General features: G+C 36.6%; 1 protein-coding gene across 8 annotated transcripts in view; it reads right to left on the minus strand.

Moving 5' to 3' along the window:
- GRIK1 (glutamate ionotropic receptor kainate type subunit 1) overlaps positions 1 to 13,085 on the minus strand; it is a 366,591-nt gene that overhangs the window by 19,685 nt on the left and 333,821 nt on the right. For all 8 annotated transcript variants that reach the window (XM_036926325.2, XM_036926321.2, XM_036926328.2 and 5 more), the window contains one exon: positions 2,026 to 2,251. In XM_036926325.2, the coding sequence (XP_036782220.2) occupies positions 2,026 to 2,251 (226 nt within the window). The remainder of the gene's footprint in view (positions 1 to 2,025; positions 2,252 to 13,085) is intronic.

The following is a 13,085-nucleotide window of genomic DNA, read 5'->3' on the forward strand; positions in this document are numbered from 1 at the left end:
CAGAGTATGGTTGAGGTTGGCAAAAAGTAGAGTGAACTGGAACATTCTAACCTCTATCATATTGTATAAAATAGAGTGATACTCTTTAGAGGGTCAGCCACACTCACAGGAAGGCAGAGTAATTTTCAAAGTGCTGCATTAATCTGGGAGTGTTGCAGAAAGGAACCCCCTTTTCTTCGCCTATCCCACCCCCCGTCTAAAACTACAGTTTTAGAGTTATATTCCATTCAGTAGAAGAAATGCCCATTAAAAGTCTCATATTAAGGTAGAAATACTTGGTCAAAGTGGGATTATGAGGTGGAAGATGGAATGATAAAAGTGCATTTTAAACTTTATAATTTAGTTGAAAGATAGTTCCATTATGAAACTACAGTTGCTCTTCTGAGATGATGCAAGATATAATCATTCTTAAGGTCTTGATTCTGAAGAGATTCAGGCAAAAATACTGGTGTTCTTGTCTGACTTGTGGCCCATTTAACTAATATCAGCATTTATGGGATATTAAAAAATAGCATTGGTCTATAGCTCCCTGAGCACTACAATCTAAAATGAGATGACAAAGCTTGATTTGAGAGAGGACATTGTTTTTCAAATAAAAAAGAGACAGTATCCTTTTAGTTAGTGTTAAACAATCCCACAGAGCCCACTGCAAAACACACTGACTTAATTATAGGAGAGATTACCATTTGGGAAAAAAAAAAATATTTTACTAGCAATATTGGTATTTTTATCAGGAAAAGTTATTGGAAATAAAAGGACAAGAAAGTAGTTGTAGTTTCCCCAGTTCAATGATTCTTCAGAAGAATTATTTAGAGGACATGCATGATAACAATAATAATAATGGACTTAATTTATCTGTAACTTGTATTTCTAATACCAGATAGACAGCTGGAACTCAAATTAGTTTTGTATTCATGGTAAAAGGTTAAGAGAGTTGACTTTTACCTGGTTAATCATATTAGTACTGATCAAAAGTTGTATATGGGATACATAGCTTTTTTTAAAAAATTAATTCACTGACAAATTAAAACATCAACGACAGTCCACCTAAAATATGAATTTTTTTCATGAAAAATGGAGTATCTAACGACCTTGTGCCCAAATTCCCACATGTATAATTGACTGGCCTGAAAGATAGCTGCCTGTTTTAGATGAGTCATGTGCTCTAATTCTCCATACTTGACTATAACTAAGATTTCTGCTTATTGGACTAGCCCAGTGGTCTAAGATGGGCCCTGATTCCTCTCTTTGTAATGCTTATAAGAAAATTATCAATGATTCACATATATGAGAAGAGCAGATTGCCAACATACCAGGACATCACATGATGTAGTTTTCTATGTAGAGGGAAATAAAGAATTTTCTATAGAGAGGAAGTCAGTGTTGTCCCTTGAATATAGACCTTACTGTATTGGTCTGTATCCTTGCAAGGCAATAATATCCCTAGGGAAAGCATTAGTACAAAATCAAGGAATAAGAATATTTGAGGTTTTAGATAGTTATCATTCATTGAATCTGGCATATTGCCTGAACAAATTATTATGTAATTTTTATCCTTTTTCTGTTACAGATATAGTTTTGCTTTTATATCTGATGATATGAAATCATAGACCTCTTACTTTTATTATCTATATGTGTAATTAATTTTGTTATGTTCCAGTATAATTTAAGGTAGAAAACTATATGGGCATCGAAGAAAATAATGTCGAGAGGATTAATTAGGAAGATATTCTTTTTAAAATATATGTTCAGGTTAAAATACAAAACCTATGCACTCAAATGGATATCTAGTGGTAGAACCCGAAAGAAATAGTAGGTTGAATATTTATTAGGTTAAGAATCTGGGAAATTGCCAATTCATGGCATGTCTGTGATCTGTATGGGCATTTCCCTTATATAATAGTCCATGAAAGGCATGTAGACCTCAGAATGTGGAGTTGACATCTCTGAGTCTATTCCTTTCCTTCTTTCCTTCATAGTTGACAGTGCACATCAGTCTTGGCTAATTAGCCTTGCCTCTCTTACCGATAGGCGTTCCCACTCCATAACCTTTGGAGTCAATGAGGCCCCCGATCTGCGTGAGGTTGCAGTTTCTCTGTGTCACATATTCAATGCTGGTGGACTCCATCAGCAGGGCATAGTCCGTGGTGAGCGCTCGTCGGATCCCTTCGTCCCCGTTCTGCACGAAGGCCGTCTGCTGCCTGCTGCTCATGAAAGCCCACATCTTCTCGTAGGTGGATATCTTTGATTTCTACAGGGAAAGGAAGCATACCCACCAGCAGAAGAGTGCTGAAAAAATACGTCCTAAAGTTATTCAGATTCTCAGTGGTTCAAATAGTACAGGGGAAGATTCTTTCTTCCTTTCAGACAGAAAAACAACACCGATGCTCCTGGGCTTTCAGGCCAGTGGCCAGAGGGAGCCCAGGCCACTACAGTACAGGGAGACATCTGGAGGCCTTTGGGCAGCTACTGAGAAACAGGAGATCCTGCCGGATTGATGTAAGACATTGACTCAAGGTCCTTTTGTTGATTTCACTTAGGGACAGCATTTGCCTAATGAACTGTGGCCGCTTATGAACAAGTCTTCAAGGCCCACTGGGCCACGGAGTCTGGCTCACTCCAGGACTCTGCTCGTTTACTCCATCTCCCTTCCATGACTTAACTTCAGCAGGCACTGCTTTACTCTTTACTGGGTATGCAGGTGTCAACACCTGATCCAGCATTCCTTTGCTGGGGACAGCCCTGGGATAAATCATGTGCTTTCTCTGATTTGTTTATGATGGAATTATCTTTCACTCTTATTTTTTCTAGAAAACTTAGAATACAAATGCTCTTTTCAAATTAAAATTACATCAGAAAATGCTTTGTTTTTATATGTTTTTTATGTAGATATTCAATTTTTAATTGCAATTATATTTTAGATAATGAGGACTGAATATTCAGTGTCCTATGATTTTGTCTTTTGCCTTATGCTTCAACTTTTTGATAGATTCAATAGTAAACCATATTTATGATAAATATTATATATGTACCTGTACCATACATTAGCTCATCTTTCTTTGTTAAAATATATTGCCTAAGTTTTCATATTGCTTAGATATGAATTTTCTATTCTTTTGAAGAATGATCTGTGATTACACATTTTACATTTTACCCTGTAATATCCATATTGTTCCCTTTTTTTTCCGTGAATTTGTCTTAATTTAAATCAACATTCCTTTTAATTTATTTGGAAGATGAAAGACATTATGGGAATTGCTGATAATTCTGAGCTAATTATTATTACTGATGATTCCAGCTCTCACACATGTATATAGTGTCCACACACACAAGCCAGTTTCCTTGGCAGGCACAGGGTGTTTCATCTCAGGAGGGTAGAGAAGCTTAAAATATGATTTAGGTCCATAAGCAATAAATGGAATACCTGTGGAATAAACTCTAGCATGGTTATTTATGCTCAAGGGTTCCTGAGGACTCACTCAATTCCTAAATCTATTTAAGACCTGGGTTAATGCTGTAGGCTTTATGAGTTAGGAGAGGACAGATGGCTTTATTTTGGATTGTTAGGCATTTGAAGAGCCCCTTGAGAAAGGCCTTGTGAGACAAACAACAATTCAATAAATAGTACCTTATAGGCACTGGTATTTTATGGAAGCTGTTCTGTCATGATTAGACCACTATGAATTATCCTTACACCCAGTGATATCTGCAAATTGGAACTCATGTCTCCCTGACAAAGGCGTATTTGGGGGGTCAGGGTCAATGCCTAATTTGTTGTGTGATTTTAGCCTCAAAGAGTCTGATAATGCTAAATTTATAATAAAGAGCTGCTCATACAAGTGCAGGGGGTAAGTCTGTGGCAGTGAATGGAGAGCTGGAGAAATTATTCCTCCATCAGGAAACTACCTTAAGGAAAATTAATTTTCTTGGAAGTATGAAATTTTAAAGTTGTCAGAGACTTTGGAAGTAGGCTCATTCAAACTGCTGTTTTCATGGAGGAGGAAATTTTGGTGAAGAAGGTTTGGAGACTTCATGAAAGTCACAAAACCAGTTAATATAAGAGCTAACACTAGACCCCAGGACTGCTCACATCTAATTCAATGCTCTTTCCACTGTACCATGGTGATAATGGGTAAGTGGATGTCCATATTGCCACAATCTAAGAGTTATTTTAATTTTATTTGATCTACCTGTGACAACATAGCTTATATTCATGGAACTCATTTTATTCCCTGAGGCAGTTTGCTATTGAAATCATGTTAATACAAACTAGGAGTCAGCCTCCATATAAAAAAATTCCATTGAACATCTACTTTTTGTCAGCATATTTAAATTTTATTAAAAATGAATGTCATAAATTATTAGAAAACTGGATTTTTAGTCTTTGGAAGTCAAAGACAAAACAAAGTGAATAATCAGTTCATTGATTGTAAATGGAAAAAGTGTGGGGATCTGTTAGGGCATCCAAGAACTGAAGGAGATGGAAAGATTCAATTCAAAACCTACACACCTGTTACTGAGCCCTATCAGATGTGGTTCTCAAATTATCTGCAATGAAGGACTGTCAATTTTTCAATTCATGGCAGACCTATCTATAGTATTAATACATATGACTAGTTCGTAGCATGTCCCACACTTGAGCACTGAACAGTATTCAAATTCATCTACACTCAAGAAGAAGTATCCACTGATCAGGTACATGGTGCCACCACAATATTAAAAAGCTGAAAACCTTCTAAACTCTTACTCTCAATTTCTTTATCTGATCCCAATAAGTAACACAGTGTTTCCTTGTCACTATGTTCCTCACATCCCAATTTGAGTAGCATTGCTTTTTGGAGATGGAAGTAATGGATTTAATTCAACCACGTCTATGTCTTTCTTGGAGTAAAAGTTTGTTGGCCTGAATTCCCTGAGGTGCTGGAGGGAAAAATCTAACTGGCATGGAATCCTTTGGAGCATGAAAGGCAGATCTTTTCTCATTAAGAATAGTATCACTTGTGGAGGACTTGGTCAAAGATAAGAAACATTCTAAATTCTCTTGACTCGCTCCTGCTTTATGTATTCCAGCCTAGTGATGGTAAACATAGTGGGACAGAGAATAACATCCTTCTGCTTTCATTGAAAGATCTCTTTCATCATTTAGAAAGTTTGCTGTTGTGGGGCTCCCACATAATCCACACTTAGAATTATAGACTATTTGAGAGGCTGGGGAGCTTAGAAATACAGAAAGACACAAAATGTGGCTAAGGAATCAACTTTTTAACAGAAATATCTGTAGATAGCTCAGAGACCTTATGATATAGTCACTTTACACCACTGGAAACCTACAAGGGGAACCTCATGACTGAAAGGGATTTGCTTGAGAGATGGGAAAAAGATGGCAGGGTGAGAAGTGAGGTAAAAACTTCCTTCCAAAACCACATATAACATGGAAAATACAACAAATACAACTAATCCTGAAAGAGCGACCTGAAGACTGCAGAATAAACTGCCTATACCTGAGGGAAAGAGAATACCTCACAGAAAAGGGTAAAGTAGCAAAGCTGTGATCTGGCAGGACCCAAGCCCTCCCTCAACCCCAGCTCACAAGTGGGAGGAAGGAAAATGGAGCTGGGATGGAGAAGAAGCCCAGGACTGCTAAACACCCAGCCTGGAGATCTGCTCCAGGAGCATGAACCCACATTATATGGTGCTCTGGAGATTAGTGGGGTTGGAAAGCACAGACAAGCAGACTACTTGGAGAGACTGAGATTCCAGTTGCTTGAGGAGACCAGGTAAGCACAAATGGTCCCCAAGGACAAAGAAGGCAGGCACTTTGAAAGATTTCCTAAAAGCCAGAGGGGTACTAAAGGGGTAAAGATTACACAGAGCTCATTGCTCAAGAGAAAGGGCAGGTGGACAAAATCATCCTGGCACACTTAGCCCAGCATGTTGGGAACTCTCATGATCTCCAGGCGCTCCAACCCCCTGGCTGGCAATGCAGCCCCAAGGCCCTCCACTGCAATACACAGCCTGTCATTCCTTTGTCCCTGTTCACAGGATTCACTAATAAAATGAAACTGAAAAAAAAATTTGTACAAAAATACAGAAGAAGATGCCAGAAAGAGGGCTAAGTGAAGCTGAAATCACCAATCTTCTTGATAAAGATTTCAAAATAAAAATTATAAATATGCTCATGGAGCTACAGAAAAATATTCAAAATGTTAGGGAGGACTTAAAGAAAGAGATAGAAATTCTGAAAAATACATCTGAGAAGAAACATACAATGGAGGGATTTAAAAGTAGATTAGATGAGATAGAGGGGACCATAAATGAAATAGAAATTAGAGAACAGGAAAACAAACATGCTGAGGCACAGAGAGATAAAAGGATCTCTAAGAATGAAAGAATAATAACAGAACTGTGCAACTAATACAGAAGAAGAAGAGAGAGAAAAAGGGACACAAAGTGTCTTTGAAGAAATAATTGCTGAAAACTTCCCCAATCAGGGGAAGGAAATAGTCTCTCAGGTCATGGGAGTGCAGAGATCGCCCAACAAAAGGGACCCTAGGAAGACAACGCCAAGACAGATAATAATTAAAATGGCCAAGATCAAGCAAAAGGAGAGAGCATTAAAAGCAGCCGGAGAGAGAAAAAAGATCACATATAAAGGAAAGCCCATCAGGCTATCATCAGACTTTTCAGCAGAAACGTTACAAGCCAGAAGGCAGTGCCATGATAATATTTAATGCAATGAAATGGAAGGGCCTCCAACCAAGAATACTCTTAGTGGCAAGATTATCACTTAAGTTTGAATCAGGGATTAAACAGTTCCCAGATAAGCAAAAGTTGAGGGAATTTACCTCCCACAAACCATCTCTACAGTGTATTTTAAAGGGACTGTTATAGATGAAAGTGCTCCTAAGGCTAAATAACTGTTACCAGAGAAAATAAAATCACAGTAAAGGAAGTAGACCAATGAATTACTGAGTAAATGCAAAATTAAATCAACTACCCACAAAGTCAGTCAAGGGATACACAAACAGTACAGAATATGACACCTAATATATAAAGAGTGGATGAGGAAGAACAAGAAGGGAGAAAAAAGAAAAGAACCTTTAGATTGTGTTTGAAATAGCATAATAAGTGAGTTAACTTAGTTAGTAAGGAAGCTGTCCTTGAACCTTTGGTAACCATAAATCCAAAGCCTGCAATGTCAATAAGTACATATTGATAATCACCCTAAATGTAAATGGACTGAAAGCACCAATCAGAAGACATAGAGTTACAGAATGGATAAAAAAGTGAGACCCATCTATATGCTGCCTACAAGAGACTCATTTCAAACCCAAAGACATACACAGATGAAAAGTGAAGGGATGGAAAAAGATATTTCATATAAATAACAGGGAGGAAAAAGCACCACAGAAATACAAAGAATTATTAGAGAATACTATGAAAAATTATGTGCTAACAAATTGGATAACCTAGAAAAAATAGACAGCTTTCTAGAAAAATACAACCTTCCCAAACTGATCCAGGAAGAAACAGAAAATCTAAACAGATCAAGTACCAGCAATGAAATTGAACTGGTAATCAAAAAACTATGTAAAGACAAAAGGCCTAGTCCAGATGGCTTCATGGCTGAATTTTATCAAACATTTAGAGAAGACCTAATACCCATACTCCTTAAAGTTTTCAAAAAAGTAGAAGAGGAGGGAATACTTCCAAACCATTCGATGAGGCCAGCATCACTCTAATACCAAAACCATGCAAAGACACCACATAAAAAGAAAATTACAGACCAATATCCCTGATGAAAATATTCAACAAAATATTAGCAAACTGAATTCAAAAATACATCAAAAAGATCATCCATCATGATCAAGTGAAATTTATTCCAGGGATACAAGGATGATACAATATTTGAAAATCCATCAACATCATGCACCATATCAACAAAAAGAAAGACAAAAATCACATGATCATCTCCAAAGATGCTGAGAAAGCATTTGACAACATTCAACATCCATTCATGATAAAAACTCTCAACAAAATGGGTATAGAGAGCAAGTACCTCAACATAATAAATGCCAAATATGACAAACCCACAGCCAACATCATACTTAACAGTAAAAGCTGACAGCTTTTCCTTTAAGATTGGGAACAAGACAAGGATGCCCACTCTCCCCAATTTTATTCAACATAGTACTGGAGGTCCTTGCCAAGGCAATCAGACAACACAAAGAAATAAAAGGCATCCAGATTGGTAAGGAAGAAGTTAAACTGTCACTGCAGATGATATGATATTGTACATAAAAAAACAGAGAAGAGGATTAATGACTCTATAGCATCTTACTATGCTGATGGACATTGACTACAATGGGGTTGGGGGGAGGACTGGTGAATGTTGAAACCACAATGTTGCTCATATGAAACCCTCATTAAGATTGCTTATTAATGATACATTAATAAATAAATAGTTTTTTTAAAAAAGAGATATTTTCCTATTCAAAGACCACAAAAAAAAAAAAAGGAAGAAAGAAAGGGATTTACTTAAGGACCTTTCGACTCCCAGGTTCTGCTCTCTAGACCAACCCCTTCATATTACTTATGCAGGTCCTGACTTTAGGCACAATTAAGTGACACACAAAAGGTCACATTTGGTCAGTAAAAAGCCAGTACAGAATTAAGGTCTTTTTCCTCCTTATTCTTGAGTTCTGTCTACTGTTGTGCCCTGTGCTGTAATGTTTACTTTTCTTAGGTCAAAAAGTACTATTTGGGGGGTAAATTAGATTTATTCCTCTTTAAAAGACTTTCCATTTTTAAGACACAAATCTTAATAATTCTTAAAAATAAGAGCATACTTCATGAAAAATTACCATAAATATTAAAAGTCCAAGCAGACTGTTTGAATAATAGCCTGGATGTTTTTGCACTTCTAAGTCTTCAATAGTCATAGCCTGCCAAATTGCTCTAAATAATATATATTTAAAGAGCAGTGATTGCCTCTTGTTCCACTGAATATGGCAAAGGTTAATTAGAATATTTGTAAAGTACTCCAAGCTTCTTAGCGAAAGTCACTAAAACTAAAAAGGCCTCATTTATTAAATCTGAAATCATCCAGTTTTTCTTAAGTCCTGGAAGAGTATCGGGTTTAGATAAATTCATTTTGTCTGGTTAAAGCTGATTATGTGGCTATTCTGATGCTGATGAAACATTGTTCACAAAGAATAAGCATTTTTTCATCTAATATCTGCTTTAAGGGACTGTTATTATATCACCATTTGATGACCATCATTTATTTCTCTTTTTTCCCCTATAATGTGTGAAAGGTGAAGCCAAGATTTGGTTTTAGAAATCTGGCCCCAGGATCTGTGCACTCAACCAATGGGGAGTCAACTATGTGTTTTAATACACAGAACATTAAAGTAACGTTACAGAAGCATTAACAAATTTTCTAAAGAAATAATTGCTCTAAGTAGTTTTGGCATCTTCCTATTATAAACAGAGCTGTTGTAATTCTTATAGTGAACGTACAATGTATGGGAATTATTTGCATGAATTTAGACAGCTCATATTTCTTTAGGAAAACATTAGATGGTGTTTTAGGAAGTACAACAGTTGCAACCTAAAAGACAATGTGTGTATTGTTTCTATTTTTTCCTTTAATTTTAAGGATTTGTATTCCCTGTAGTTCCATTGTCTTCAGTTGCCGCATTTCTGCTGTGACGTGTAAAATATGTCAATTTTGTAGTATATTACAATCTTAAGACTGATAGAACCTCCACTTTACAGACATATCCCTACAATATTTCATTTTGTACTGAGATAACATTATTTATCCCATTTTTTATTCCAACCAGGTTATAGGGCTTCTACATGGAATACGTATAATTCTATTATTCAGTAGAATAAATAACTGTGCAATTCTACTTCAGACCAATATGTCTGAAGATTTTAAAGGTAGAGATCCATGTTTATATATGTCTATTTTTACATATATCCATAACCCTACACACATTACATACATGTTGGGATAAATCAGTAATATTTGATCTTTATCAAAAGTGATCATATAAATGTGGTGAATGTATGCATATTGAACACATGAAAAAGCAAAAACAATTTGCACTTTAAAATCCCCAATTTACTTTACTTTAGATAAATCCTGATTTCTGAAAAAAACTTAAAAATCAATCAAAGACAAAGAAATCAGCTATGTAGAAATATCAACTATGAAGCAGATATATCACAGGTGAATTGTTGCCTTAAAAACAACCGTTTCCTAGAACCCATCAAATAATAAATTCCCACGGTGTTTCAAAAATATGACTCAATTAAAAAAATTCCTTTGAAGGAAGGCTCTCAAAAGAAAGCATCTGTACTTATATAGCAAGGAACTTCTGTATTTCAAATGTATGTAAGGTGATCATTGGGGCTCATTATGCTCTTAATTTGAATGGATAAAAAGTTATGACATTTGCAGAATCTCCAAGGTTTTAAAAATTTATGTGTTCCCTTTTGAAAATTTCTTCAGTGGGATTTGAACACCTTTGCTTTAAACCGTTTTTCAGGTTTTTCTCCTGTCTAAAAATTGGTCCATTACAGACAATATATCAGAATTTGAGAAAAAATTTAACTTTAATTGAACTCAAGGATTTCTTCCCAAACAAATACATTTTGAACCTACGAGGACTTAACATTTTGGAAACTGATGGTAAAATTAGCTGGCTCTTTCAAACACGAGCTAAGAGCTCTAATGTGAAGAGTATTTTCCTATGCAGAGAAGTTTGAGAAATGTATTTCATTTTGCGCTACCTGACTATTTCTGTCTGACACCTGTCTCCATAATGGCTCATCGCCTCAATTCTCCTGGTGCGGTGTTCAGGAACTTTCTTGAAATGGCTTTTGGGTTGACGACAGTACCTACTGCTCCTTGGAAAGAGATTATAAAGGTTAGAGAGTCCCTTAGTCCCTCAGCTGGCCCGAAGTCCCTAGACCATGAAATCCAGAAATGACAAGTCTGTTATGATTTTTTTAAACCTATTTTATCCAAGTCATTTTAGACTGAATGATGATCTAATCTGTATAATCCTCTGGCTTGAGTCAGAGAGGATGGTGATTTGTTACAAGGTGAGTTTCTAGTGAGAAGCAGTTCTTACATCAGTATTTTCTATCATTCTGGTTTGCAAGGACTTTTTCTGATGGACACATGACTTTCTGTCTGCACAAGCCCTGGCTCTTAATCACTTGTTGCATTGTATTTAGCAGATCTGTGTGTGTCTTGTCTCTCTATCACTACTCAGGTCTTCAAGCCCCACACACAATGTTAACACCTTTCTCCCTTCTGTCTCTTACAGTGCCAACCTCAAGTGCTGGTCATAGTGGAAATCCTGGGGAAAGTATAAATTGAGCTGAATTAAGTTGAACCGCCTCACTGCTTCTCAGCTGTATTCTAATGTCAATGTCTCCATCTGTTGCTTACCTACCACCTGGGAGGGGTTCTTCGGCAAATGTCATTTATGTCCTCAGGAAGGCTTCCAAGGACTAAGATCTTCATCTGGTCTGGCCTCTGAAATTGGGCATTGACACTCCCTCTGGACTTTTCTGTCCACCATAAGAAGGCGTACCTTCCAGAGATCACAGATACTAAGGATGCTGAACAAAGACCTAACTGCAGTGTATTAAACCTAGAGGGATCAAAAAAGTAGGACTAATAGCTAGGAGTAAGGGCTGGATGCTAACAGTGATGATGTTGGTGGTGATAGTTATAGTAGTATCTAAATTTTTTATTGTTTACAATCTGCTAGGCACTATCATAAGCACATATTTTCCTTAAAATAATTTTATGAGCTAGATATCTTCAATTTACAGAGAAAAATTAAGGCACAGAGCATTTAAAAAACTTGCTAAGGTCTACATAACAAATGAGCAGTGAAGTCAGAATTTGAACTGAGCCAGGCAGTCTGGCTCCAGACATGCAATCTGAATCACTTCACGACTAGTTTTTATTTATAACCCAGCATTTGATGCTAGTAACATCTCATGAGAAGACTGGTTGGTATCCTGTATCTCTGAATAATGGACTAGACTGTATTCCACTTGGATGATGGTTTGCAAGGGGCACTGAGAAACCCTTTCTTTCAGGCCTTACCTAGTTCTTAGACTTTTTCAATGCAATCTTTTCATCATCTAAAAAAAATATGACTTGCTAAACTGTCACTGAGAGATCAAAGTTTGGTCTATTCCATTCATCCCAAAAGGTAATGAATAGAATGACAACAAGAGAAAGAATGGAATACGTGTATATTCCCTACCTTTGATAAGAGATGGAGAAACCTCATATCTTTGTGCTCCATTAGGAGAGGAAAAGTGTAGCTAGATGTCATTGCTGTCAATTTTCTTGGGTATAAAACAGGAACTGGGTGGGCTTTAGGGAAGCTGTATCCAAATTGTGTCCACTGAGCTTGGCCATGAAATGTATGCTCTTTGTATCTCCCAAGATGTTTGTAGTGGTGTCATGGAGTTAGAAGGGCAGGGAAAGCCTTTATTTTTCAGGCTTTTGAAAGGACCAAGCAATTCAGCAGCAGAGAGCTGTGCAACCAATATAGTTAATATAATATTGTTAATTAGTATTATCCTGAGTAGAGAATAAAAGGAGGTTGAAAAATTCTCTTAAATGAAGTCTCTTGAAGTTCTCCATTACTAATGCACTGCTTTATAAAAGGGGTTATTTATTAATTGATGGCCTGTCAAAGTAGAAATGAATAGTCCCCCAATATTTGGAGAATTTCCTAAAATGTCTTTAATAGTCCCTGAACAGTTGATAAAATATTGGGCCTCTCCTAACCTTGTCCTGGTAATCACCTAGTGGTGACTAACACCCTTTTGCCAAATAGGTGTTATATCATCCACAGCAGTTAATACTTGAAGACTCAGAGCACTGATGATCTTGAGAAGATGTAGTGTTTAATAAGCATCATAACTGGGTGACCTTTGCCAGAAAACTTAGAGTTGTTCTTTACTTTATAGACAACATCAGCTAGAATCTCAAGGTGTCCATCTAAAGCTTTGTGAATGTATGTGGAATTGAATTTACA

Source organism: Manis pentadactyla, chromosome 1 (assembly GCF_030020395.1).
Source record: "Manis pentadactyla isolate mManPen7 chromosome 1, mManPen7.hap1, whole genome shotgun sequence".
NCBI classification, from domain to species: domain Eukaryota; kingdom Metazoa; phylum Chordata; class Mammalia; order Pholidota; family Manidae; genus Manis; species Manis pentadactyla.